Source organism: Rhinolophus sinicus, linkage group LG18, assembly GCF_036562045.2.
Source record: "Rhinolophus sinicus isolate RSC01 linkage group LG18, ASM3656204v1, whole genome shotgun sequence".
In the NCBI taxonomy this organism is placed as follows: Eukaryota; Metazoa; Chordata; class Mammalia; order Chiroptera; family Rhinolophidae; genus Rhinolophus; species Rhinolophus sinicus.
Genome location: NC_133767.1, coordinates 16,291,259 through 16,318,260, shown reverse-complemented (window position 1 = coordinate 16,318,260; position 27,002 = coordinate 16,291,259). Strand labels below are relative to the sequence as shown.

The 27,002-nt window shown below is 52.0% G+C and overlaps 5 protein-coding genes and 1 non-coding gene across 6 annotated transcripts in view; 4 read left to right on the top strand and 2 right to left on the bottom strand.

Annotated features, from left to right (window-relative positions):
* NPRL3 (NPR3 like, GATOR1 complex subunit) overlaps positions 1–8,343 on the bottom strand; it is a 38,163-nt gene extending 29,820 nt beyond the window's left edge. The window contains exons 1-2 of the mRNA XM_019718081.2: positions 7,839–8,343; positions 3,553–3,622 (exon numbers count right to left, since the gene is read on the bottom strand). Of these exons, the coding sequence (XP_019573640.2) occupies positions 3,553–3,622; positions 7,839–7,956 (188 nt within the window). The 5' untranslated portion in view covers positions 7,957–8,343. The remainder of the gene's footprint in view (positions 1–3,552; positions 3,623–7,838) is intronic.
* A 4,834-nt stretch (positions 8,344–13,177) lies between these two features.
* LOC141569524 (U6 spliceosomal RNA) lies at positions 13,178–13,284 on the bottom strand. Its single transcript, XR_012493249.1, has one exon. It is a non-coding gene; the product is annotated as a U6 spliceosomal RNA (small nuclear RNA).
* Positions 13,285–14,471: 1,187 nt separating this feature from the next.
* On the top strand, positions 14,472–16,278 carry HBZ (hemoglobin subunit zeta). The gene is made up of 3 exons (XM_019756280.2): positions 14,472–14,974; positions 15,692–15,896; positions 16,048–16,278. Exons 1-3 carry the CDS (start codon positions 14,880–14,882, stop codon positions 16,174–16,176), a joined length of 429 nt encoding a protein of 142 aa, XP_019611839.1. The 5' UTR covers positions 14,472–14,879; the 3' UTR covers positions 16,177–16,278.
* A 649-nt stretch (positions 16,279–16,927) lies between these two features.
* On the top strand, positions 16,928–17,763 carry HBM (hemoglobin subunit mu). Its single transcript, XM_019756281.2, has 3 exons — positions 16,928–17,085; positions 17,248–17,452; positions 17,576–17,763. Exons 1-3 carry the CDS (start codon positions 16,994–16,996, stop codon positions 17,702–17,704), a joined length of 426 nt encoding a protein of 141 aa, XP_019611840.2. The 5' UTR covers positions 16,928–16,993; the 3' UTR covers positions 17,705–17,763.
* A 1,585-nt stretch (positions 17,764–19,348) lies between these two features.
* On the top strand, positions 19,349–20,317 carry LOC141569458 (hemoglobin subunit alpha). The gene is made up of 3 exons (XM_074322756.1): positions 19,349–19,503; positions 19,749–19,953; positions 20,093–20,317. Exons 1-3 carry the CDS (start codon positions 19,409–19,411, stop codon positions 20,219–20,221), a joined length of 429 nt encoding a protein of 142 aa, XP_074178857.1. The 5' UTR covers positions 19,349–19,408; the 3' UTR covers positions 20,222–20,317.
* A 3,707-nt stretch (positions 20,318–24,024) lies between these two features.
* LOC109460663 (hemoglobin subunit alpha) lies at positions 24,025–24,995 on the top strand. Its single transcript, XM_019756279.2, has 3 exons — positions 24,025–24,182; positions 24,428–24,632; positions 24,771–24,995. Exons 1-3 carry the CDS (start codon positions 24,088–24,090, stop codon positions 24,897–24,899), a joined length of 429 nt encoding a protein of 142 aa, XP_019611838.2. The 5' UTR covers positions 24,025–24,087; the 3' UTR covers positions 24,900–24,995.
* Positions 24,996–27,002: the final 2,007 nt, after the last annotated feature.

The window sequence follows — 27,002 nt, the reverse complement described above, 5'->3', positions numbered from 1 at the left end:
CCCAGCTCCCCTCCCTGAGCCTCTCCCCAGAAGGTGACTGTGGTGCCTTGAGCAGCACAGCGTCACGGTAGATCTGTACACACGAGTACGTATGTTGGAAACTGTCTGACACCTCTGCACTATCTGCCCTGCGTTTTGTAGGGAGTATATTTAAAAAGTGCAAGCTCCTCTGCACGGGTTTATGTCCTGGGACATGCTGCTTCCTGAGCTTCCTGGAAACAGAAAGCAGGCCTGAGCCCCAGAATGCAGCAGCGTCAGAGGAGCGAGAGCCTGCCAGGGCGCCGTGCCCTGCCCCCCGGGAGGCCCCGCTGGGCCTGCGGCTCCCACAGCTCTCACCGAGGAACACACACTGCCAGAGACCCACACAAGAGAAACACACAACGAAGAATCCTGTTTTTCAGCAGCTCCCACGCGTCAGCTTCTCACTTGAAGTGGTAGGAAAGGGGCACGATTTTATGGACTTTCCCAAGATCGCCCAGAAAGTCAGAATCGCAAGAAGCTCAAGTGCAGCGCCAACAACTTTATCTCCTACGGCTAGACCGGTCACAGCGAAATCCCTGTCCTCTCACAAGGGAAGAAGCACACGGGCTTCCGTGTGTTGGCAGTGCTGCACTTCCTTACCGGGTGGGGTGGTGACACGTGACACTCCAGACTGTGTCTGCCCCTCTCAGGGAGGCAGAGCCGTCGGCGCATACTCTCACCTAGACGCAGACGTTCCCATAACATCTAGGCCCGCGAGGGAGAGGCCACCAGCAGGCATCTTACAGAAGACAGCAACACTGAGGCCCGCTGTCTAAGGAACACACCCAGGGTCACGTGCTGCAGGACGCAGAGTGAGACTAGACCTGGAACCCTGAACCTGCACTTGTCCCAGCACGCCGCCCTCCAGGGACAGCCCAGGGGACACCAGCGTGGACTCAGCTGGGCCAGGAAAGGGAAGGGGGACGCCCAAGTGTGAGGACAACACTACTTGTCCACATTCTGTACTGACCTCAGCTCCAGGAAGTGGGGGCATCTTTCTAACGTATCTCAACACACATGCCATAGAGGCGAAGCTGTCAAGCGAGGCCCTGGTGGAGCCCCCTGTGCGCCTGGCACGGAGGACGTGCATGTGGTGTGCCCGCACGCACCACGGGTCACTGGCCGAGGCCGGCGTCCCGCCGAGGGCATGACTGTGCCTGAAAACTACACCCACTGCTTTGAGAAAGGTGGCCAAGCCTGAGAAGGGCAGCAATGCCACCTGATTCCAGTGCCCCACGATGCCAACTGAGAGACCAAGGGTGGAGACAGAACCCTGGTACAGCTCTGAGAAGGTCTTCTGAACGGTGTCTACGGTAAAATGATGGCAGAGTGTTCTGACATGAAGCCAACTGTTCCCCAGGCCCCAGCTTCTCCGCTGCAGCAGTGGCTAGAGCACAGCTTGCAATCTGGAGAGGACGCACCCACGTCAGGAAGGACCACGCCCACGACAGCCTTCCCCACGGCGTCCAGGCTTCCTCGCGGACCTCTCCGGATGGCTTTCTCCCCGCGGGTGTGGGGGACGCACGATGCAACCAAGCACGGCCCCCACTATGCAACCAAGAGGGACAACTCAGCTTTTCTACACTTGAATTTCAAGCCTTAGGGACAATGCGCAATATGTTTTCTTCTCTCCCTACTGAATTCTGATTGGGTTTTTTAAAAAGTGACAGGGAATTCTTATACCCTGCAACACGTCCTCTTGATAATTCACTTTATAAAACCAATGGACTCTCTAAGTGGTGCTGTCCAGTGAGAGAAATATTCTACATCTGCGCCATTGCATACAGTAGCCACTAGTCACATGTGGCCACCGAGCACCTGAAAGGCAGCTACTACCACTGAGGAAATGAATTTTCAGTTTTATTTCATTTCTGTTAAAAGGGCCACCAAGCAGTGGCTGTAACACCGGGCAGCACAGGTCTGCTCCCTCCCTTCTCTAAGGCGGCCACCACGACATTCAGAAGTTCCTGGTCTGGCCTCTGAACACGGCTTCAATCCGGCAAACTGACAAGCAGACCATTCCACTGGTTCCCAGGAAAAAAGCTCCTTTGAGAACGACCATCAAGGAAAACAGAATGGGCATATGTGCCTTCGCTGCAGGGTTCCAGGAAGGTGTCTGCGCTACGCCAGGGCTCCCCGAGCTGCCAGGGGCAGAGCAGCAGCTGCCCCTGGCAAAATAAAGCTGGGCCCCCAAGGGTATGAACCTGTATCTCGGAAAACATGGGGGTGGCGGTGGGGAGCGGGGTCCTCGGAGGCTATGCTGTGCTAAAATTACCAGACGAAGCAAATACCCTCAGAGACATTCTAGTATAAGCCTCTGAAAATGAGCTGCAGGAATTAGGAGCTCCTGGTCCTCCTAAGAAATCCCTCCACACAGACCATTCCAGAAGCTCCTCCTGAGTCTTCAGCAGCCTAAGCCTCATGTCCATGGAGCGAGGCAGGCAGCAGCCAGCGCTGCTCTAAACTAGTCTGCGGCACAGGAGGAGGACGAAACGTACCCGCCCCACTGCGCAGGGCTTTTGACGTGCATGTGACAAACAAGAGTTTGTCCCGAGCTGCCAACTTTAAAGGACGAGGTAGCCACAGGCCGCTGCGGCAGCAGAACACCCCATGGAATGTCCAACCGTCTCCCACATCCCCTGCCCCTCCTGCTGGGCCCTCTTCCAAAGCCCGCTCCCTTCGGAGACAGTCACTGGTCACACCAGAGGGCCCTGACGTCCTCACCGCAAAAAATAAACACCACCTGCTTGTAACTGCACGACGCTAGGGCAAGTGTGTGCCTTGTCAGAGAACTGAGGCAAACTGTACTCAAGGACTGCACGTCACAGGCCCGGGGTGGGGACCCCAGCTACTTCCCACAGGACAGTGGAGGCTGCGTCCTTTAGCTCAGGAAGGCCCAGCTGTGTTTAGGGGAACCCAGGACAAGCAATTTACAATCTTCCCTCCTTCATCTGGGCTCCTGCTACCATTCCCTAAGCTTTAAAATGAACAGATGAGGGCAAAAGTGATCACTGCTCATGTTTGCACAACAGTCCTTCCCACAGAGGGCAGGGGGCACCCAGGAAGGAACAGGACCCGCTTTTCATCTGTGCCCTGAAAGAGCAGAGAGCAAACAAACCAGCCCGGCTTTCAGCCCACATCAGCAGCTGGACCGACTGCTGCACCCGCGCACCTCCACCTGACCTCTGGGCACGAGCTGGAGGAATAAAGTCAGGACAGCACCGGGGTCTGCTTTCCTCCTGCTCCTCTTCTAGGACAGAAACGTCCCACAGGGCAGGCCTCCTCTGCGCTCCCACGTGCTTTACCAACCACCCACACAGCCCAAAGCTAGAACACGTGACCAAATTGTGCAGAAAGCCAGAGATTAGCAACACAACCCCCAGGGAGGCACTACCCCCAACACCCACCAACTGGGAAAAAAGGACACCAGGTTTCTCAGGGGAGAAAACCTCCAGGTCAACAGGAGGCGGGGTCTGGCCCTGGCCTGGGGGCAGGATGAGCTCCCTCACTGAGTGACTTCCCAGCCTTTACCTGGAGTCGCCATCCAGGTCCTCGGCTTGGTCGCCAGTGTTGTTGACGGCATATCTGCTACGAGGCTTACCTGAGTGAGAGCAAAAAGGACACCATGGCTAAGAAAACTGGATCCATCCACACCAGGAGGACTGTGGAACCATTCAAAGTGATGGTTGCTCAAAGGTGATCTAGACACACAATGGATTACTAACCAGCCATAAAAAGGAATGAAGTTCTGACATATGCTACGTGTATAAACATGAAAACGTTATGCTAAGAGAAAGAAACCACACACAAAGGGACAAGTGCTACAATTCCATGAAATATCTACAGTAGGCAAATTCACAGACACAGAAGGGAGATTACAGGTCGTCAGGGGCTGAGGGAGGGGAAATGGGGTCGTTGCTCAGTTAGCTTCAGTCTGGGGTAATGAAAAGTTGCTGGGAAAAGTGGTGCTGGTTGTACAATACGGGGAATTAACTACAGTGAATGTGAATTATGCCACTGACTTGTACGCTTAAAAATGGTTAAAATGGCAACTTTTATATATCTTTAACCATAGTAAAAAAATTTTCAAAAAAAATTATGGCTCCCAAAAAGTTAGGATAATATAGGAAATGCTTTTGCTACTATTATTAAGCTAGAAAAAATAATTATATATATGTACACACACACACACACACACACACACACACACACACTCAGTGTATGACAACTATGTTGGAAAAACAACAGGCAAAAGAAAGAATTTTTACATGTCCATTTACCAATATTCTGCACATACACAAACCGAGTAGTAAAGTTTAACCCTTTTGCTGCAATGTTCATTTATATCCAAATGAATACATACAAAATTTTTACACATAAAAATAATATAATTTATTATTAAACGCATACAATAGTCAAAATATCAATTTTTTTTTTTTGTGGATTTCTGACACACTTTGAAGGAAAAAAAACGAAATCAATTAACGCAGCGAAAGAGTTTTAAAGACCTAAGCATGAGCGTCAGAAGTTCACCATGGGCAGTTCTTCAGGCGGAAGAGGGCCTTGGAGAAAATGGAAATGCTGATAAAGTGGACAAAAATGGACAGAAAACATACTCTGTTCTTGAATGGGACAATGTAACATAAAGATACCCTTTCTTCCCAGTTAATCCACACGGTTAAAAAGACCTCCACCACTACACCCAAGACTTGGGAGTGGGGCCTAATACAGCCAATACTAACGTTTCTGGGGAAAAGGAGGCAAGAGCTGCCTGAGGATGCTGAAAAAGAAAGGTCGTGACAGTGACAATCCCATTGGAGAGTATAACGCAGTACAAAGTTATACTCTCAACAACTCACCAGTGCGAAACCCACACTAATAGATCATTGGGAGAGATGAGAAAGGTCAAAAATAAACTCAAATAAACATGGGAATTTAGTACGTGATAAAAGCAGCAGAGTCTAGCAGTGGAGGCAAGGTGAATTAGTCTATAAAATGACGTGGGGACCTGGTAGTCACATGAAAGAGAAACTGTTGGCTCTCGAAGCAAACACTTCCCAGCTGTTCCCACGTCCTTCCCCGCCCATCACAGAGCCTGCAGCTCTGGGTTCCAGGAGGCGCACACACAATTCCCAGCAAGTGTCCTAATAGGAGCTGGTATTTTCTTACCTCAAGATAAACACATTTGAAAACAAGACAATAAATATTTGACAGGAAAACATGAGAAATTCTTTTTGTTAGTAACACTGGAGAGTAGAAGAAAACTCAGTAGAAGAAACTTACGTATAACAAAACTCAGGAACCACAAGAGAATCGACTAAACTTGATTCCATTAACAATTAAAACTCTAGGGGCCAGCCCGGTGGCTCAGGCGGTTAGAGCTCTGTGCTCCTAACTCCGAAGGCTGCCGGTTCAATTCCCACATGGACCAGTGAGCTCTCAACCACAAGGTTGCCAGTTCGACTCCCGCAAAGGATGGTGGGCTGCGCCCCATGCAACTAAGATTGAACACAGCACCTTAAGCTGAGCTGCCTCCCAGATGGCTCAGTTGGTTGGAGCACATCCTCTCAACCACAAGGTTGCTGGTTCAACTCCCGCAAGGGATGGTGGGCTGCGTCCCCTGCAACTAGCAACAGCAACTGGACCGGGACCTGAGCTGCACCCTCCACAACTAAGACTGAAAGGACAACAACGTTAAGCTGAACGGTACCCTCCACAACTGAGATTGAAAGGACAACTTGACTTGGAAAAAGTCCTGGAAGTACACACTGTTCCCTAATAAAGTCCGACTCTTCCCCAATAAAATCTTTAAAAAAAAAAAAATTAAAACTCTGTGTGGCAAGAACTACACAGGCAAACTGGCTAAGTATACTCAGCTTTGTCATAAAGGCCTGTTTTTATCCTGAATATATAGCGCTCCCTCAAATCTGTAAGGAAACAAATCAAACAACCCAAGAGGAAATTAGGCCAAGTTTATGAATAGATGGTTCACTATAAAGGAAATCCAAACGGCTCTGAAAACAGGAAAACATGCTCATTCTCCATCCTAAACAAATGTCCATTAAAACTATCAGATACAACTTTTCACCTATTCCATTAGCAAAGATTAGAAAAATCTAATTAAAAATAAATATGCTCTTATCCCTTAGATCCAAACATCGCACTTCTGGGAACTGATCTGATATTCTGCAAAATTATAATATATACACAAAGGATATTCACACTCTATACTGGAAACAACTTAAATGCCCATCAGCAAAGGACTGCACAAATAAATCACAGTCTATTCAGCCTATGACTCTGATCATAATTCTGAGCCGATGTCCAAGATGGAAAGCTAAAATGGAAACAACAGGGCAGAACAGTGTGTATAGTGTGTTCACTTGTGCTTGGATTTACACAGAAGAGTCTGGAAAGATGCACAGGAAAATGGCAGCGGCTGTCCCTACAAAGGGAAATGGTGGCTGAGGGGTAAATGGAGGAAAAAAAACTTCCTCTTCATCATCTAAACCCCTTTGTACCTTGAAAACTTTGTACCATAAGAAATTTAAAAGTAATCTGAAAACAGTCTATAAATTACAAACTGAACTTTCATGATATTGAAAAACTGCCAAGTAATCTCAATGTCCATCCACAGCGGCTGTATGCTACAACAAAGAGGAACGGTGATCTCTGTTTACTAAATGGAAAAGTTCTCCAAGTTATATTGTTCAATGCAAAAAAGAGCCACTGCAGAACAATGCATTAATGTGACAGAAAAAAATCCCCAAAGCAATACACTATTTTTCTATGGATACATCGTTTGTGTCTATGTGCACCAGGGACAATCACTAAAATGGTTAAGTGGTTATCTCTGCAATGGGGCAGCAAAACTGGGGGTAGGTGGTCACAGAAAACTTCAGAAGGTTTGGTAATTTCATATGTTTTCCAAGCTGAATACATTCCTATGTCAAAAAATAATAATGAACGGAGCCACTTTAAAATGGAGCTGGAGCTGCCATCTCAGAGGAAGTGCTTTGCACATCAAATGTCTCAAACCTTTGGGCAAAATAACCTGTGGACTGGGCCTAAGCAACCTTGTGCCCCAAAGAACTCATTGCAAAGATAGTAAGAAACCAGATACTGTAACTACCTGATTGATGACTAAAAATCAAAAACATTGTTTAGAATTAACATCACTATGCTTATCTGACCAATAGAAATGCCTTCCTTCTATTGATGTAATTATTCCCGTTCCCTTTCTCATAAATATACTCACTGCATCTCCTAATCATAACAATTTGGTCTCCTGGGGTTGGCTTTCACTAAACTCAGTGGGTCCCAAATAGCTGCTCTTACTGATCTCAAATAAATGCTTCTGGCCTCTCAATTTAGCCTTTTAATTTTAGGTTAACACATGCAATGTGTGTGTGTGTGTTTGTGTGTGTGTGTGTGTGTGTGTGTGTGTGTGTATTAGGTTGGTGCGAAAGTAACTGCGGTTTAAAAAGTTAAAAATAATTGCAAAAACTGCGATTACTTTTGCACCAACCATATATATATATATATATATATATATATATATATATATATGCAATTGTGGCTTTGGGATGTCCAATTATGAGTAATTTTTCTCTTGTTTCTGTCTACTTTTCTACACTTTCCAAATAGTACTCTATAATGAGTAGGCATCGATCGTATGATCAGGAGAAGGAAAACGTAAAGGGCTTGAGGGGTAACGTGCGAGGTGGTGAGGGAAGGGCCGCCCGCGGGTGGCCGCCCGGGTCCAGCCTCCAGGCGCGTGCCCGGAGCGCCGAGCCGGCTGCCCAGCGCGCACTTACTTGTCTGGGACGCCGGGTGCTCCTGGCTTCTCTGGAAGGGGTACCTGAACAGCAGTTTATTGCCCCTGCTCCCCGAGCTCACCAGAATCACGCTGATGGGGCTGGTGTTGTCCCCCATCCTAGCGTGGGGCCCGGGGCACGGGGGGGCCCGAGGAAGACGGAGCGCGAGTGGAGGGTTGGTGGGGGTCTCTGAGGACGCACCGAGAGACGGGGTTGGGGGGGTGGCCTGAGGAAAACGCGCCGGGGGGGGGGGGCGGGAGGAGGGCCTGAGGAGGTCCGGGGCCAGGGAGGTGGGGGGGGCAAAGGAAGATGCTCCTTGGACGTGGGGTGGGGAGGGAGGCTCCGAGGAGGATGGGCCGGGGCCAGGGGGTGAGGGGACCTGACAAAGATGCGACCGAGGCCACGGAAAGGACCGGCGCGAAGAGCCAGGCCCACACAGCCAGCGCGACAGTCACCAAACCTACGCGCCACCCAGCGCGTCCCGCCCGGCTCGCGACACTTCCGCCACACTTCCCGGCGGGCAAACGCGCAGAAGGTGTTTGCGCCCCGACCGACGGCGTTTGCGCAGGCGCGGGAGGCCGCGTGCGCAGGCGCAGGGCCCTTTCCAGGAAGCTACTAGTACACGTGGGACCGCCCCGTTGTCCCTGGGGGAGAAAGGAACAAACAGCCTTACCAGCGTGAATGGGAAGCTAAGGTTGGTTTCACCCTGAGGTTCAAGGCAGCTGTCTCTAAATGTTGCTTTCTTCATTCTAAAAGTAACACTTTCTTTGGGGAGGAAGTTTAAACTATAAAGTACTAAAATAAAATTTGAAAAAAATCAATGAATCATAAAACACTATAAAACTCTTACTACTACTATTAATAAAAATAATGGGAAACATTCATGACCTTGGAGTGGGTAATGATTACTTAGCTATAATACCAAATGCACAAGCGACTAAAGAAAAAATTGATTTTATCAAATTAAATGTGCTTCAAAGGACACCACCAAGAAAGTAAAAAGAACAACCCACAGAATAGGAGAAAATATTTACAATTCCTATATCTGATGAAGGAATTGTATCCAGATATGTTTTTTAAAAACTCTTACACCTCAGCAATTGTCATGCGGGGTGTCATGCAGGGTCTCTGGTCCCGCTCCCCACATAAGAACGCGGGACATGGTGAGGCCAAAAAGGAACACCCACGGAGGCATAGATAGGGGAGTCATACCACTGTATTCTGGCTGCAGCCAGGCGACACACGAAGTAGGATCCACACGATCCTCAATCCACCGCCCGTTTCTCTGCCTGCCAACCAACCATCACTGTCAAGGCAGTTGTATCAGTGGCCAATGGCTAACTGGTTACAGCTGATGGCCAACTAGTGACAGCTGATGGCCATCTACTACCCGAGCCAGCACCTTTCCACGTGAGGCCGAGAGCCTAGAAACTGCTCTCTGGGGCTCTGTCCCCACAGCAATAAAAAGACAGCCAATTGGAAAATATGCAAATGAAGTGAATTGATGTTTCTCCAAAGAATATAGACAAATGGTCAATAAGCACATGAAAAGATGTTCTATATCATTATTCATTAGCATAATGCAAATGAAAAAAGAGAGAGAGCACATCATACACACTAGGAGAGCTATAATAAAAAAGACAACAAATGTCGGTGAGGGGGTGGAGAAACTGGAATCTTTACGCACTGCTGGAAGGAATGTAAAATGGTGCAGGTACTGTGGAAAACAGTCTGGCAGTTCCTCAAAAGGTTAAATATAGAGTTCCCATTCAACCCAACTATTCCTTTCCTAAGTATATAACCAAGAAAAATGAAACCATAAGTCCACACAAAAACTTTCATGTTCGTAACAACATTATTCATAATAGGCAAAAAGTACAAACAAGCCAGATGCTCATCAACTGATCAGCGGATGAATAGAATATGGTATAATCCATACAATGGGAGAGTATTCAGTCATAAATGTAATGAAGTACTGATCCAATGAATGAACTTTGAAAGCATACATACTATATGATTCCGTTTTATAAATGTCCAGAACCGGCAAATCCATAGAGGCAGAAAACAGGTTAGGTTGTCTAGGGCTGGGATAGTTGGGGGGGGGGGAGGGGGGCGTGACTGCTAATGAGTATGGGATTTCTTTTGGGATGAATAATATTCTAAATTTGATTGTAGTGATGGTTGCATAACTCTATACTAACTACACTAAAACTCACTGAATTGCACACTTTAAATGGGTGAATTTTATGGTATGTGAATGATGTCTCAATACAGCTGTTTTTAAAAAATCAGAAAAATCCCCCCACCCACTCAATTCTAGTCTTCCCTAGGAGGTGACTATAGTTAACAGTCTATTGTGGCTGTTTCCAAATCTTTCTCAAACACCTCACATGCATGAGAACATAACCACTTGACTAAGGGATAAGCATTTTCTTTGCTGAAGTAACCGTCTTTCACTGGAGCTGACACAGATTTGTGGGTTGAACCTGCCAGGGTGAAGAGTACATGCATTGGAAATGCCTCAGACGTTTCCAAACAAACGCATTGCCCTACATGGGGCTGCATAGCATTGACTTGTTTTGTACTTTTTTACAAAATTCCCAAAAAAGAAAACGGTGTCTTAGTCTATGTTGTATTTCTTTTATTATTCCTGAGGTAGAGAACTGTATCACTTGATTATTTGCCAGTGTCTGAGAATTGCCATCTTGTTTTCCTCGTGGGTTGTTTGTCCTTCTTTGATGGTTTGGAGCCATTCTCTTTGTGAGAGGTAGTTACCCTTGGTTGCAGATTCTGCAAGCCTTTTTCCCAGTCTGGTATGTTTTGATATTATGTATAATCAAAGGTTTCTGAGGTATCCCACAGTTCCCAGGATGTCCCAGGGATGGAAATAAGGACACAGAAGAAGGAGGTGAGGCTGGGAGAGCTGGGCAGATGGGGAAAGGGGAGCCCGCTGTCTGGGGAGATGGCCAGCTATGGTAACAGGGCCCTCCCCACAGGGGTACCAGGAATCTGTGGGTGCCCAGACATAAGGACCAGGACTCTGGCTCCAGTCTCCTTCCTCCCACTTCCCTGGGCCATGCTGCTACCCCATCAGACAGTCCCATGGCCCTTGAACCTGAAGGAGCAGGTATAGAGTCCAGAGGCTCTGGGGGTGGCTGTCTCTGGGCTGGGGGAATGCACAGACTTGGAGGAACCCACCACTCCCCAATTACCCCCTCAGGGTCCTCTTCCTGCTAGCAACCTCATAAGAGCATTCACTGTTTATTTTCAGGCCATGGTCAATATCTTTTCATTGTAACATGCACTGTAATCCATACAAGGTGACAGGAGGTGACCTATGGGGTCCTGGCCCACAGAGGTCCCGGATACATCCCTTCCCAGGCTGCCTTCACAGGACTCGGGTGCAGGAATGTCCCGGGTTAGACTGGAGGGAACAGACGTCTGAATCCCACACCACCCTCATCAGCAGCTGCTCAGGGTCCACGTTTGTCAATCTCATTGGGCTGAAATGGACATCAGAGCTTGTTGTCACTCCTTGGCCAATCCAGCCTGGTGCCGGCAGCCAGAGGGACCAGGGTAGGCAGGCCATGCTTTGGACCTCCAGTTCCCACCAGTAACAGGAGTGGGAGCAGGTGGTCTCTAAGTGCAGTGCTGTGTCCTGCACAGGGGTGTGAACAGAGTCAATCTTGCTCACTACACGGTCTTCCCTGAAAACACCCCCATCTCTACGTCCTCATTCTACATTTAAATAACTCTTGTGCAACCTACTTTTCAGAAGGTAAGAGGATTCTTAAGATCCGAAACTCCTGACCCTTCCTCCCATCCTGGGTCCCCCCAGGCAGGGCCAGGAGGCCACTTGGCCCTCTTGTCAGTCCAGGTCTTATCAGTCCAGGATGGCCAGGTCTTATCAGTCCTGCCACTCAGTCTGGGCCCCATAGAGCCACCCTGTCTGTCAGGGAGCTGGGGGGACTCAAAGACCCTATCTGGGACCCACCTCCACACCTCCACCTTCTCTGGTGCAGTGTTTCCGCCCAGAAGGAATAACTCACCCACAATAGAAACTACGGTAATTTTGAACTAATGCTGCCATTATGCCTGTTAATAGTGGGGTAGAGGCTGTTTAACACCCACCTGAGAGGTTGAAACAGGGAAACTGGGGCTCACATGGTGATTAGCCTGCCTGGGGTCACCCAGGGGCTGCTCTCAGGGGAGGGTCTGCAGAACCCTATCTGCACTGCGTGACAAAGGCCCCGCAGCTCAGCTTTAGCTACACAAGCTCAGAACAAGCCTGGGGCTTCGAATTCTTCCCAGAGACCAGCAGGTCTCAGTGTCCAGAAGCACAGGCTTTGCATCCTCATGTCACAGGGAACCAAGGCCCAGCAACAGAGGAGATTGGCGACCCCCAAAGAGCCAGCAGCCTGGCTTGTACCAAACCTAGATCTCCCGTTCCACTGGGACTGGTTCCCACCTCCACTGAAATATCAAACATACAGAGGGTGCCAAACACAAATATACACATTTGAAGAAAGGAAAAAACTATTAAAATTGTAATACTCAATATATAACAATAACAGATGTATAGCAGTCATGCGTATACATTTTGGGGGCACCCCCGGTATTTCATTAACCTTCCTGAGCCTCCATTTCCATATCTTAAAACATGTAATGACAATGACATAAAAAAAAAGCTTCTCTCCCAGAGAGCTATGAGAGTCAAATAAATGCCCAACATGAAGAGTATTTGGTACTGTGCCTGGGGCTTAGAAGGCACTAGATAAATGTCAGCTAAAACCAGACAGCGGGCCTCACCTCACAACCACCTAAAATTAGTCCACGGGGGGACTGTTGCCCCACTCAAAACACCAAAGTCAAGTTCTTAGAACGATAATACAGACAGTTCTCTACACCTCAGCATTTGGCACAATGCTTATTTCACTTTTTTAAAAACTTGAGGTAAAATTTGCATGACACAAAGTGAACCATTTTTTTCTTTTTTTAAGTGCTTCATTATTATTTTTTAATTAGTTTCAGGAGTACAGAAGAACATAGTGATCAGACATTTACATAACTCACAAAGTGATATCCCCAGTAAGTCTAGTACCCACCCGACACTGTACATAGTTATTAGAACATTTTTGACTATATTCCCCATGCTGCACCACTCATCCTCGTGACTATTTTTTTTTACTATAGTTGACATTCTATATATTGACATTCAATACTAGTTGACATTCAATACTATAGTTGACATTCAATACTAGTTGACTAGTATTATTTTATATTAGTTTCAGGTGTACCGCGTAGTGGTTAGACATTTGTATAATTTGTGAAGTGATCCCCAAAATATGAAATGCTTCACAAATTTGTGTGTCATCTTTTCTCAGGGGCCATGATAATCTTCTCTGTATCGTTCCAATTTTAGTATATGTGCTGCTGAAGCGAGCACCAAAATTAACCATTTGAAAGGGAACAATTTAGTAGCATTTTGTGTGTTCACAAGATGGTACAACCATCATCACTATCTAGTTCCAGAATATTTTCATCATCCCAAAAAGAAATCTAGTATCCGTTATGCAATAGCTGCTCATCCCCTGGTACTCATTCATCCACTTTCTGTCTCTATGGAGTCACCTATTCTGGACATTTCATATAAAGGGACTCATACAGCAGGTGGTATTTTGTGTCTGGCTTTGTTGACGTAGTATAACGTTTGCAAGGTTCATCCATTCATCATCGTGTGTGTCACGGCTTCATTTTTATGGCTAAAGAATATCTCATTGTATGGATACACACCACGTTTTGTTTACCCATTCATCCACTGATGGACCTTTGGGTTGTTTCCACCTTCTGGTGATTGTGAATAGAACAATACAACATTGTTAAACAGGACCAAAAAAAATCACTAACTTTTACTGCACTAAAATTATAAATGTCTGGGCAGCTGGTTTGCTCAGTGGTTAGTGCGTGGTGCTCATAACACCAAGGCCGCTGGTTCGATTCCCACATGGGCCAGTGAGCTGTACCCTCCACAACTGGATTGAAAACAGTAACTTGACTTGGAGCTGATGGGTCCTGGAGAAACACACTGTTCCCCAATTAAAAAAAATTTTTTTTTAAATTATAAATGTCTGTTCAACCAAAACCAACATTAAAAGAATGGAGGTAAACTACACACTTGGGGGCAATATGACACGTCAAACTGACAAAGAACTTATATCCCGAGTGACACTGCAAAAGGGTGGCAGGTGGGAACTTTTGGGGGTGAGGGAGCTACTGTGTATCCTGATTTTAGTGGAGGTTATATGACTCTATACACATATCAAAATTCACAGAGAAGTACACTCAAAGAAAGTCAATTTCATTGCATGTTAAAATAAAATTAAAAGGAATATTTCCCTCATTATGTTAAAATGATGATATGGTGAGCAATATTGCAATCCCTAATAGCACGTGATGTTAGAAGAATTCTTTTATTGACCTAGCTTCTCAGGGGACAGATCCCCAGGGGGGCAAAACAATTGTTTTCTCAGAGGAAACCCAGGAATCATAGAGCCAATGGGGGAGGGGGCCTGACATGTGGCCAGTGCGGACTAGCCACGGGCTCCCACCGAAGGGGGAAGAGCGATGCAGGCAGCTTGGGGCATGTTCCAGCCCGGGGAGGGTGTGTCTTGGGCCCTACTCTTCTGGCTTCCCTCATTCTGTGATTCTGAAATGGACAAAGATGCTGTAGGGCTGACCTCCTGGGCTGGCTGGGCCCCTATCTCTGTAGGACTCTGGTCAGGCTGCAGCCAACGCCCCATCTAAGGCCCAACAAGGGTGGCAGGAGTGATAGCCCCTCACCCCACCTGTCCCTGCAGGCTCTGACTGCCCACTGTCACTGGATCTGATAAGAGACCCCACCCTCCACAGCCCCCTACCCTCTCCTGACCAATGTCCACCACCAACGACACCAAAGCTCCATGCATATAAGGGGACCCGGGAGCTAGCTGAGCACCACTGAGGCCAGTCCCGGGCTCACCCAGCTCCAGCTCGACCTCCGCCATGTCTCTGACCAAGGCTGAGAGGACCATCATCACATCCATGTGGAGCAAGATCTCCACACAGGCGGACACCATCGGCACCGAGGCCCTGGAGAGGTGAGTGCCAGACCGGCTGGGATGGTGACAGGTAGTGACAATGTGAGGGTGTTGAGGATAGGGGACAGTGAACCAGGGAAGATGAATTGTGCAGACTTCTGACTGACCCTGGACTCACTGAGGTGTGAGCAGGCCAGGCCCCAGTTCCCACCTGAAGGCCACAGACCGTTTCTTCTGAGGCCTAAAGCGCCTTGTGAGGCAGTTGAGTTGCTACCAGCACGGATCCCCGGGTCTCTGACCCTGGGGAAACCACAGTGCAAAGAGGTTTTCCCTGAAGAGACCTCCCTGGGATGCTGCTAGGGAGAACATTATTTCTGGCGGAAGGTGGAGCTGAAAGCCTGGTCAAGGGTTGGTAAGGAGGCCCGTGTGGCCGGAGGAGGTGAAAGGGGCTAGAGACCAGGGCTGGGGGGTGGGGGGGGGATTTGGAGAGCTGGTTGTGCTGACCCAGTTGGAAGCAAAGAGACAAGCCTGGAGTTTGCAGCGGCCTGGAATAGGGCGGGGTGGGGGGTGGTTGGGTGGTGGGAGTGATGTGGGGGGGCCTCTAAAAGAGCTTGGGTGTGAGGCACCAGGCTGAGAGCGAAGGGGGAGCTGCCCAGCGTGAAGGGCCTGTGGCGAGGTGGAATTTGGATCCTTGAGTTGGGAGAAGGGCGGGCTGGATGATGGGGAGGCAGTCAGGCAGCCCTCCTCCGGAGCTCACGCCCCGCCCCCCGCCCGCAGGCTCTTTGCCAGCTACCCCCAGACCAAGACCTACTTCCCGCACTTCGACCTGAACCCCGGCTCCGCGCAGCTGCGCGCGCATGGCTCCAAGGTGTTGGCCGCGGTGGGCGAGGCGGTCAAGAGCATCGATAACATTGCGGGCGCCCTGTCCAAGCTGAGCGAGCTGCACGCCTACATCCTGCGCGTGGACCCGGTCAACTTCAAGGTGGGAGAGGGGGAGGGGGTCCTGGCTGGGTCAGAATAGAGGCGGGGCCTGGGTGGTGCGAGAGGGGCTGTGTCTCACCTAGAGGGACTCCGCCCCCACCCAGACAGCACCCCAGCCCTGCGCGCTGAGCCGCCTCTCCCTCGCCCCCCAGCTCCTGTCCCACTGTCTGCTGGTCACGGTGGCCTTGCACTTCCCCGCCGACTTCACGGCCGACGCCCACGCCGCCTGGGACAAGTTCCTGTCCGTCGTGTCCAGCGTACTGACCGAGAAGTACCGCTGAGCTGTCACCGGACCCCGGAGGCCCGGCTTCGACCTCCCCTCTACCCTTAAATACTCTCACAGATCCTCTCGGTACTCCCCCAATAAATGGATGAGGATGGAACGAGCTGAGTCCTGCGTCCTCAGTATGGGGGGGAAGGAGGGAACAGAGGGAGGGATACAATGGAGGAGACCCCGGGGTCACACCAGGCCTGCAGGCCACTATCCGGGCGCTTTGGGGCGGTCCTTGCACCTGCGGACCTCAGAGTCGCAACCCGGAAAAAGCGGAGCAGCCCCAGTCACCCACGCCGTTTTCTCTGGGTTCGTTTGGGCTTCTCACCCTTGTCCGAAATCGCCCAAATACTGTCGCTTCACTCAGCGTGTTGGCTGCGTGTGGGGACTCAGGGGACTTTTCTTCAGAGCCTGGTGTCATAGCTCCCACGCTGCAAGGACACCTGATACAGTGTCCCTCCTGGGCCCTGGGGGAAAGGGCGTCCCTTGCCCCCGCGCTCTTTCTCCCGATCTTTCCATCGGTTCCCTATTGGCGAGCGAAGCAGTAACTTTGCCCGCGGAGGTCATTACAGATCCTCCTAGAGTCCGCAGCAAAGGCACCCACGCCCAGCGGCGTGAGTCTGTGCCATTAACACGGGGATCCCTGAGGCCGCGGTCTCCGCGGCGGTGGGGACCTAGGCTGGTGACGTTTCCCCGTGCCGGCCGAGGGTCCCCGAGTTCCCGCCACGCTGCTGCAGATAAGAGCGGGCGGGGCGCCTGGCTGGGGGAGCCGCTATAAGGAGGCGGGGTCCGCGGGCGCGGCCCCCAGAGCACGCCACGCCAGCGCCATGCTCAATGCTCAGGAGCGCGCCCAGGTCGCGCAGGTCTGGGACCTGATCGCGGGACACGAGGCGCCCTTCGGGGCGGAGCTGCTGCTCAGGTGGGTCGGGCGGGGTCTCCAGCATCGCAGGGAGGCGAAGACGGGGGTGTTGGGCCTGCGTCCCCAGGGGGCAGGCGAGACCCGGGTTTCCAGGGGTCAGGGCGATTGCAGGCGCTGGCGGGACCCCACGCGCCCGCCCTCCCAACTGACCTGCTCCCGCAGGCTCTTCACCGTGTACCCCAGCACCAAGATCTACTTCAAGCACCTGGGCGTCTTCCCTGACGAGGTGCAACTACTGAGCCACGGAAAACGCCTGCTGGAGGCGGTGGGCGTGGCTGTGCAGCATGTGGACAACCTGCGCTGGGCCCTGAGCCCGCTCGCAGACCTGCACGCGCACGTGCTCCGCGTGGACCCCTCCAACTTCCCAGTGAGGCAGCCCCGGCTCCTGGAGGGTTTGCGCGCGCAGCCGTGGGGAGGAGGGGCTTGTGGGTGGAGTTCCGGGAGGAACCGGAGAGGGCAGACACCCTTTCCCCCGCCCCTTCTCCCGCAGCTGCTGATCCAGTGCTTCCAGGTGGTGCTGGCCTCCCACCTGCAGGGCGAGTACACGGTGGAGATGCAAGCGGCCTGGGATAAGTTCCTGACCGGCGTGGCGGTGGTGCTGACGGAGAAGTACCGCTGAATCCCTTGCCCTCTGGCCTAGGTCTGTGCGAGTCAATAAAGAAGCCTTTTGAGGCGAGACCCGTGCGTGTGTGTGGTCTTTGGGCCGAATCACTGTCGCTGGGCAGAGAGACTCCGGGTCCCGCGGGGAGCGTCCCGGTCCGGAATCTTAGAATGTGACCCCAAAACTTTGCTAACAGTGGAATGGCGGCCGGGAGCGGATCCTGAGAGCTCTCCAGACTTGTAATGGAGACGGTTCTTGGGGCTGACCATCCTGGGCCTGGAAGTGCGTGGACACCCAAAGGCTAGAGCAGAATAGTTGCCTTCCTGGGGCGGCTGGTATGTGTTGGGGCTGAGTGGGTGCTCAGATGGAGAGATCCTGTAAGACTTGCATGTGGCACCTGAGTGGTGCCATACCGTTGGCAAATCACAGCCGCATTTCATTCATTCATTCATTCATTCATCCCTTCTCCACCTCACACATCCTTTGCAGACAGACATGGGCACCCCGGCCCAGGGGCCAAGTTCCTGGTCTGGAGTCAAACAAGAGTTTGGGGTCCAGAGTTCCTCGAACCCTCAGCTCTGTTGGTTTCTCACATTCCCTACCACCATCACACTCAGTCTACAGCAAACCCTGCCTGGGGCCAACTTAGCCCCTTCCTCTGAATCTCCTGTGGTGGGGGATGGGGGTACAGAGGAATTCCTAGGTGGCCACCACGTGGCAGAGAGAGCAGGTTTTCCAACCTGGTTCGCATCAACAAACTAACTCATGGAGGGGGTGGTGGTGTAACCAACCTTCCTCGGCTTTGAAATAACTTATGCGCTAATAACACAGGGTGGGTGCCTGGCAGGACCCTGGCGGCCCAACCTCCACCCTACCCCTCAGCCCAGCGGCTATGTCTTAGTCTCTGCGGGTTTTTCAGCTGAGGCCTTCTTCCGCAGTGCTCCACTCCCAGTCTCTTGCCACCTGGCTTGGGACAGGAATCTTAACGGTTCCACCCAGAACCTTTGAGACAATGGACCAGAGGCCCGGAGCAGATGGACCCCGGTGCTCTGGCCAGACTCTGAATGAAGGCAGTTCCACGGTTCCGGGTGGGAGGGTTTGGAGGGAGCACGGAGTCCGGCAGGGCAGTGGGAACCCAAGTCTGAAGGGGATGCTGGAAGCTAGCCATGACCGAGGCTGGGCAGAGCTCCCCAAGTGCTGTCTGGGAGGCCTGCCCACCCGTGGGGGTAGGAGGTGTGGAGGGTTTACCCCATAGTATCTTTCCCCCTCATTGTTTGCATGCACAATTGACAGCTTTTGGTCCTTGGCTAAGTCTGGTGAGAAAACACCGTGTTTCACTTCGGAAATACTTGTGCTCTCCTCCGGGACCGACAGATAGAAATCTCGAAGCTTCCCCCGGCCCCAGCCACACATGGGTGCGCGGTGGAATTGGGTGGCTCGGGAAACAGTGTGGGCACCCAGGAACTGCAGGAGCTGCAATGCAGGGTACCTAGCAAGTTGGATCTCCACCTGCCCGGGACTGAGAGAGTGAGGGCGGCCTTGAGAGCCCCGCCCGCCCCCTCTCTCAAGACTTTGTACCCGGCAGGCCGCACCTCCTGGAACCGCGCCAGCCAAAGAGCGCAGCCCGGGCGGGCTTGCCCCTTAGGCCTCAGGCATAAAAGCTCCGCGCACTCCCCGCCCGCTACCCTTCTGGTCCTAACACAGACTCAGAAAGAATCCACCATGGTGCTGTCCCCCGCCGACAAAAGCAACGTCAAGGCCGCCTGGGATAAGGTCGGCGGCAACGCTGGCGAGTATGGCGCTGAGGCCCTGGAGAGGTGAGGACCTCCCTTCCCTGCTGCGCCCGCGGGGCTCCGCGGCCGCCTTGGCGCGGGCCTGCCAGCAGCTCCTCGGTGGTCTCGGACCCAGCTGACGCCCACATCCCCAAGACCTCAGGGTCCAGACTGCGGACCTGCCCGAGGAGGAGCGCCAGCGCCCTCATCCGAATGCCAGGCTCAGCACCCTGCCCTGGACCCCACCCCCACGCCCACCCCCACTCACACTCTTCCTCCCGCCCCCGCAGGATGTTCCTGAGCTTCCCCACCACCAAGACCTACTTCCCCCACTTCGACCTGTCCCACGGCTCCGCCCAGATTAAGGGCCACGGCAAGAAGGTGGGCGACGCTCTGGCCAAAGCCGTGGGCAGCATTGACGACCTGGCCGGCGCCCTGTCCGCTCTGAGCGACCTGCACGCCCACAAGCTGCGTGTGGACCCCGTCAACTTCAAGGTGAGCGCGGGCCGGGCCGCCAGAGATCCGGGCGGAGGGCTCAGCGGGCCTTCCTAGCGCGCAGCAACCCCGCGGGGTCCAGCCGGTGGAGCGCGGGCGGCCGCGCCCCGACGCCCCCTGACACCGCCTCTCTCCGCAGCTCCTGAGCCACTGCCTGCTGGTGACTCTGGCCAGCCACCACCCCGGCGAGTTCAGCCCTGCTATCCACGCCTCCCTGGACAAGTTCCTGGCCTCCGTGAGCACCGTGCTGACCTCCAAGTACCGTTAAGCTGGAGCCGCGGGCATCCCTGCCCCGACTCGGGGCCCCTCTGCGCTCTGCGCACCCGCAATTCCTGATCTTTGAATAAAGTCTGAGTGGGCTGCAGCCTGTGTGGCCTGGGTTCTCTGTGTCCGCGAACTTGCCGGGGTGGGGGTGGCTCTGCGTGCCTCGCACCGAGGACCTCTCCGCAGTCAGCGAAGAGAGGGAAGGGAGGGAGGAGCAGGAGGAAGGGGAACTAAGGCCGACGCTTCCAGGAATGCGAGGAACCGAGCTCCTGTGCCGGGAGGTGCCAGACTTCCAATGCTTCCTCCCTGGGACGAGACAGATGGTGCGTCCCAAGCTTGCCACCCTCTTTGAAATCTCTCTGACTGATCACTGTTAAACATACAATCTAGGTCAAAATAAAAGCAAGCAAACAAACAAAACCCCCAAATAGGCCGCTTTTGGTCCAAAGGCATCGTTTCCATGAGATTCTCACCTCCTCCCTACCCGAGGGAAAGTAGGTTTAAACCAGGATGGCAGCCCCAGGCGTCCTTCCTGGGTCACAGTAACCCTCTTGAGGCAGGTGGGAGGGACAGTCTGGGAAGCAGAGAGGGGCCTTAGCTGCCTGTAGCACTGGGGTGCACTGGTGGGGGGCACTTTACCAGAGTAGCTTGCTCCCTTGTTCTCTGCACTTCACAAGACACATTAATAACTCACTGTGTGCCCAGCCCTGGGTCCCCCAGCTCATCGCCCCCTGCCCCCACATTCTGCAGCTGGAGGCTCCTGGGGTCTCCCAGGGGTTGGACTCTGGTGTCCTGAGCAATAGTCGGACAGGCCCCTGTCACAGGTGCTGAAGCCCTACACTCCACGCTGGAATCTCCCGCACCCCACCCAGCAGCTGCCCAAGTGACACCATGAGTGCCCCCAAGCCCAGCCGGGATCTGCAGACCAACACACACTTTGGGGAGGGTTCAAATATATGGTGATGGAAGGAGAACTGACTCTGAGGAGTGAACACGCAATGGGATTTATAGATGATTACAGAAGTGTATACATGAAACCTATGTAACTTTACTAATCATTGTCACCCCAATAAACTTTAATTAAAAAAGAAGTTTGGGGATGGTAGCAAATCCCTGCTCACCACTTTTTTTCTGGACATTGGCCTCTCTGAACAGCCGGGTGGTTGCTTTCCCCCTCTCCACCAGGCACTCTTCTCTGCCCCACCATCCAAGTAATTTTTATTTAAACATGGAAAACAAAGAGTTAAAATGAAATTAAGGGGGCAGCCGGTTAGCTCAGAGTCGCCTGAGCTTAACTACAGGGTTGCCGGTTTGAGTCCCACATGGGCCAGTGAGCCACGCCCTCCACAACTAGATGGAAAAGAACAACGACTTGGAGCTGATGGGTCCTGGAAAAAACACACTGTTACTCAATAAAAAAAGAAATTAAAATCCACTTATGCTTTCACACACACACACACACACACACACACACACACACACACACACACCCTTCTGTGTTATTCAAAGTAGGAACAGAGTGTGCCTCTGCCCTGTTCCCCCACCCAGCGGAAGAATCCCAAATGAACAGTTTGGGACTAAGCTCACTGCCCCCTATTTTGTGCTGAGGGGACACAGCTACATCTACAAACACACTTTTTTTTTTGGACAAAAACATTAACATGATATCTGTCCAAAATTTCATTATACCATAGAGATTTGTCTGCAACGTGTTTTTCTCACTGAACCATGTCTCCTCTACATCTCTTCCAGACGATTTGTTTATTCAGCTGTCTTATTTTCATAAAAAATGACCGATGTGTCAGTCATTTCTATATTTCTGTTAATTTCCTTTGTCAATTTTCCTGTCATTTGTCTCTATATATTATATATGTCTCTATATATTATATACATCTCTATATATTATATATGTATTATGTATAATATATATATATATATATATATATATATATATATATATAAAAGCTCTTCCCATATTAAGAATGTAAGCCATTGGTTGACATATGTTCACCAAGTCTTGCTTTAAAAGGGCTCAGGGGCAGGGGGATTGGAGCAAGATGCAGAAAGAGGGGGTTGTCCCAGGACTGGGGAGTGGGTCTTTGATGCTTCTAAGCCCCCAGGGTCTTATCCTTTTAGTTCTTCAGAGCCAGGATTGGAACGGAGGCTGTGGACAGAACCAGGAAAAGAGAGGAGGGTATCGTAGGAAGGGAAGTGGAATGAGTTGGGGGAAGGGTCCAGGCAGAACGAAATGAGAAGAGCTGACAAAAGGCAGAGCCCAAGGGAGCTTTGCAGAGGCTTGTCCAAGCTGCTTTTTTCTCTATTCAAGTCAGTTTGACCATCACTTCCTCCTGGCCACACAGGGCAAGTCTTGAGTGAAGGTCTTAGGGGAGGGAGGGGGGCAGAGGGCTGGGCTGAAGGAAGCCCTTCCAACCCACTCCCCAAAGAAAAGTTTTCCTCCAGGCTCCCAGAGAAGGGCATATCAACGACTTCTCACTCCCTTTCTCCTCCCCCCAGTTAGGATGTTTAACCTAGTGAGTACCCCCCTCCCAGCACTAGACCAAGGGACCATCACTTGTCACCAGTAAGGGGACGGCAGCAGCAGGAATTCCTGCCCCTTCTCACTGTTTCACCGGAAGTCCATCACCCCCACATCTCCCCACATTCATTCTGCAGCCACAGAGGCCTTCTCTCCCTGTGCCCCTCTACAAGCCACCTGGGGGGCTCCCCCTCCACCCTACTCCACCTAATACTTATTCATCCTCCAGTTTCACCTCCGCAGGGAACCCCACCGGTGATCCCTGGGCTAACCCTGATATCCTCGAATGTCTCATCTACTTCCTTCATTCTTCCTTGGGGCCCGTAATGAGGTTTGAGAATATAAGTACGTGTATGATGCTTTGATGACTGTCCCTAACTAGGCTGAAATCTCAGTTCTGGTTCAGCAGTTGCTTTATTGGTCAACGCAACCCCTATTTACCTAGTGAGTGTTGTGTCCGGCACAATTTGGGGGATGGGCTGTCATTGTGAACCACGACCACTTGATCAGTGGAGGGGAGAGACAGTCATTCGGACAATCAATCACACAGGAGAGGGACCCCGGTGAGTTCCCGAGATGGGGTTGCAGGACCCGAACTCTGGAAGAAGCCTGAGTGTGCATTGTTCTCCCGAGACACTGGCACTCAATGACACTCCATGATTACTGGTGGAAGAAAAGGGGGCTGGAAGAACCAAGACGGAAGGGGAACAGGAGGGATTCCAAACAGGAATTCTTGAGAATCCGTGAGCGAGGACCTCACCTCCTCGCGCGCCTCTCTCTGCCCCGGACTAGGTGAGGCCTTTCTTCTTTGCTGCCGTCCTTTGTCCATTCACTCACTGATTCTACCCAAGAGAAAACACGTCAAGCGTGTACCAAGAGTAGGTCCAGGGTAGATTCCCAAGAGAGCGCAGCCTGTGGCTAAGGAAGCTCAGGGACCCTAAAAGGGTGTCATTGAGCTCAAGTGGTGGAAGAGCCACCAGCATCGACCCACCTCTACAAACCGCCCCCCACACACCAGCGAGGGGGCGAGAATATCACTTCCGGGGGAGGTGGAGGCACCGAGCGAGAAGCTGTCGTTGGGAGAAAGAAATATCCAGACCCGCAGACACCGGGTGCCTCTGCGACCTGGGAGCGATGCCCCCACCGCTCCAGCCAGAGGCAGACACGGCGCCGGGCGCCCCCTGTAGTCCGGGTCAAGCCCAGCACCCCGGCTCCGCGCCAGCCAATGAGCGCGGCCGGGGCGGGCGTGCACCTTAGGCCTCAGGCATAAAAGCTCCGCGCACTCGCCGCCCGCCACCCTTCTGGTCCTAACACAGACTCAGAAAGAATCCACCATGGTGCTGTCCCCCGCCGACAAAAGCAACGTCAAGGCCGCCTGGGATAAGGTCGGCGGCAACGCTGGCGAGTATGGCGCTGAGGCCCTGGAGAGGTGAGGACCTCCCTTCCCTGCTGCGCCCGCGGGGCTCCGCGGCCGCCTTGTCGCGGGCCTGCCAGCAGCTCCTCGGTGGGCTCGGACCCAGCTGACGCCCACATCCCCAAGACCTCAGGGTCCAGACTGCGGACCTGCCCGAGGAGGAGCGCCAGCGCCCTCATCCGAATGCCAGGCTCAGCACCCTGCCCTGGACCCCGCCCCCACGCCCACCCCCACTCACACTCTTCCTCCCGCCCCCGCAGGATGTTCCTGAGCTTCCCCACCACCAAGACCTACTTCCCCCACTTCGACCTGTCCCACGGCTCCGCCCAGATTAAGGGCCACGGCAAGAAGGTGGGCGACGCTCTGGCCAAAGCCGTGGGCAGCATTGACGACCTGGCCGGCGCCCTGTCCGCTCTGAGCGACCTGCACGCCCACAAGCTGCGTGTGGACCCCGTCAACTTCAAGGTGAGCGCGGGCCGGGCCGCCAGAGATCCGGGCGGAGGGCTCAGCGGGCCTTCCTAGCGCGCAGCAACCCCGCGGGTCCAGCCGGTGGAGCGCGGGCGGCCGCGCCCCGACGCCCCCTGACACCGCCTCTCTCCGCAGCTCCTGAGCCACTGCCTGCTGGTGACTCTGGCCAGCCACCACCCCGGCGAGTTCAGCCCTGCTATCCATGCCTCCCTGGACAAGTTCCTGGCCTCCGTGAGCACCGTGCTGACCTCCAAGTACCGTTAAGCTGGAGCCGCGGGCATCCCTGCCCCGACTCGGGGCCCCTCTGCGCTCTGCGCACCCGCAAATCCTGATCTTTGAATAAAGTCTGAGTGGGCTGCAGCCTGTGTGGCCTGGGTTCTCTGTGTCCGCGAACTTGCCGGGGTGGGGGTGGCTCTGCGTGCCTCGCACCGAGGACCTCTCCGCAGTCAGCGAAGAGAGGGAAGGACATACATGGGTACAAAGGGAGTGGAGCCAGTCCTGCTGCCACTGCCTGGGGTTCGCTGGGCAGCTCTGCTCTCACCGTGGAGGCCTTGCTGCATACATTCCAACACCGCCTCCATTTCATTTCCCAGCCTTTGCTAGTCAACACTAATTTGCTCAAATAATGCATTCATGTGCCGTCTGTCTTTCCATTTCACCGGGCACACACTTGCTCTGAGAGTTAGCAGGCCTCTGAGCTCTTCCAGGGCTCCTCTTAGAGTTGGATGGTGACAGTGTCCCACTCCTTCAGAGTCACATTGAATGCTCCCTTCTCCATCAAGTGCCTCCCAAATACACACGCGATGAAATTCGGTTGAGCAGCACCATTGCAGATGCCAGACAACTTCCTGGCACCCCTTTCACCTGATGCCACCTCAGGATGTTCACCCTGCAGACACTGACATCCTGAGGCCATCGCAGTTCTGGAGGCCCATTCTGGGGCGCAGCTTGGCATCCACTGCACCGCCCACAGGCTGGCACCTCTGAGGTCCACTGATGCCTCCAGTGCCACAGCGAGAACAGAACCAGGACCAGGAAGCCTGCACTCCAATGAGCTTCTTCCCCACAGAGTAGGCGGCTTCAGAGTGAGGGCTCCTGGTGTCCAGTTCTGGCTGCAGTCCAGCCCCAAGACTCCAACTGAGAGCAGTGTCCTTTCTTCCCTGGGCCCCAGGGGTCTTTGGAAAATGACATAGCAAGTCCCCTGCCTTCGTTAGTGATGCTTTTAGCACAGCTGGTGGCACAGTAAGAGGTAATCATCTTTATTTTATTATTAGGAAAAATGAGGGCCTGGGCTAAAAGTGGAAACAATCCACATGTCCCGTAACTGATGAATGGCAAAGAAAATGTGGTGCATCCAGACAATGGAATGTTATTCAGCCATAAAAAGCGCTGGAGAATTGACACATGATACAAAATGGTTAAACCCTGAAAATGTGCTAAGTGAAAGAAGCTAGACACAAAAGATCATATATTGCATGATTCTATTTATATGAAATGTCCAGAACAGGCAAATCCACAGATTGGTGGTTGCCAGGGGCTGGAGAAGAGGGATTATAGAGTGACTGCTAATAGATACAGAGTTTCTATTTGGCATGATGAAAAAGTTCTGGAACTGGATACTCCTAATGGTTGCATAACACTGTGAACGTAATTAAAGACAGTGAATTGTACACTTTAAAATGGCTAAGATGGCAAATTTTACCACAATAACAACAACAAAGGTGCAGGTTGGAGCCCGGCAGGGAATGAGTGTCACTTAGGTATTCGCTATTATTAGGATACATCCGAGGCACTCAATAAAGGTTCATTGCCCTGAATGGGACATCTGCTATGAGCGAGGCACTTGACATTGTTGTTTTTTATTGGGGAAGGGGTACAGGACTTTATTGGGGAATAGTATGTACTTCCTGGACTTTTTCTTTTTCCAAGTCAAGTTGTTGTTGTTCTTTCCATCTTAGTGTGGAGGGTGCCATTCAGCTTCAAATTGTCCTTTCAGTCTTAGTTGCAGGGGGCGCAGCCCACCATCCCTTGCGGGACTTGAGGAGCTGAACCGGCAACCTTGTGGTTGAGAGTCCACTGGCCCATGTGGGAATCGAACCGGCAGCCTTCGGAGTTAGGAGCAAGGAGCTCTAACCGCCTGAGCCACCCGCCGGCCCTGCACTTGACATTTCTTATCCATTTAATCCTCACATCAACCTTGGGAAGAAGAATTATATTTATTTTATCCAATAAATGAGAAAATACTCAGAGAGGTGTCAGAACAGACTCGGGAGGGAGCTAGACTAAACTGATGTGCAATGCCAAAATCCATGCTAAAATTCAGTATTACCTAATAATAATATGTACGAGTATTAAATACTAGTTTCC

Coding starts and splice junctions, on each gene's coding strand:
- HBZ (XM_019756280.2), top strand. CDS start 14,880: ATGTCTCTGACCAAGGCTGAGAGGACCATCATCACATCCATGTGGAGC. Junction 14,975..15,691: donor GGCACCGAGGCCCTGGAGAG/GTGAGTGCCAGA, acceptor CCCCGCCCGCAG/GCTCTTTGCCAGCTACCCCC. Junction 15,897..16,047: donor TGGACCCGGTCAACTTCAAG/GTGGGAGAGGGG, acceptor CTCGCCCCCCAG/CTCCTGTCCCACTGTCTGCT.
- HBM (XM_019756281.2), top strand. CDS start 16,994: ATGCTCAATGCTCAGGAGCGCGCCCAGGTCGCGCAGGTCTGGGACCTG. Junction 17,086..17,247: donor GGGGCGGAGCTGCTGCTCAG/GTGGGTCGGGCG, acceptor CTGCTCCCGCAG/GCTCTTCACCGTGTACCCCA. Junction 17,453..17,575: donor TGGACCCCTCCAACTTCCCA/GTGAGGCAGCCC, acceptor CTTCTCCCGCAG/CTGCTGATCCAGTGCTTCCA.
- LOC141569458 (XM_074322756.1), top strand. CDS start 19,409: ATGGTGCTGTCCCCCGCCGACAAAAGCAACGTCAAGGCCGCCTGGGAT. Junction 19,504..19,748: donor GGCGCTGAGGCCCTGGAGAG/GTGAGGACCTCC, acceptor CCGCCCCCGCAG/GATGTTCCTGAGCTTCCCCA. Junction 19,954..20,092: donor TGGACCCCGTCAACTTCAAG/GTGAGCGCGGGC, acceptor CTCTCTCCGCAG/CTCCTGAGCCACTGCCTGCT.
- LOC109460663 (XM_019756279.2), top strand. CDS start 24,088: ATGGTGCTGTCCCCCGCCGACAAAAGCAACGTCAAGGCCGCCTGGGAT. Junction 24,183..24,427: donor GGCGCTGAGGCCCTGGAGAG/GTGAGGACCTCC, acceptor CCGCCCCCGCAG/GATGTTCCTGAGCTTCCCCA. Junction 24,633..24,770: donor TGGACCCCGTCAACTTCAAG/GTGAGCGCGGGC, acceptor CTCTCTCCGCAG/CTCCTGAGCCACTGCCTGCT.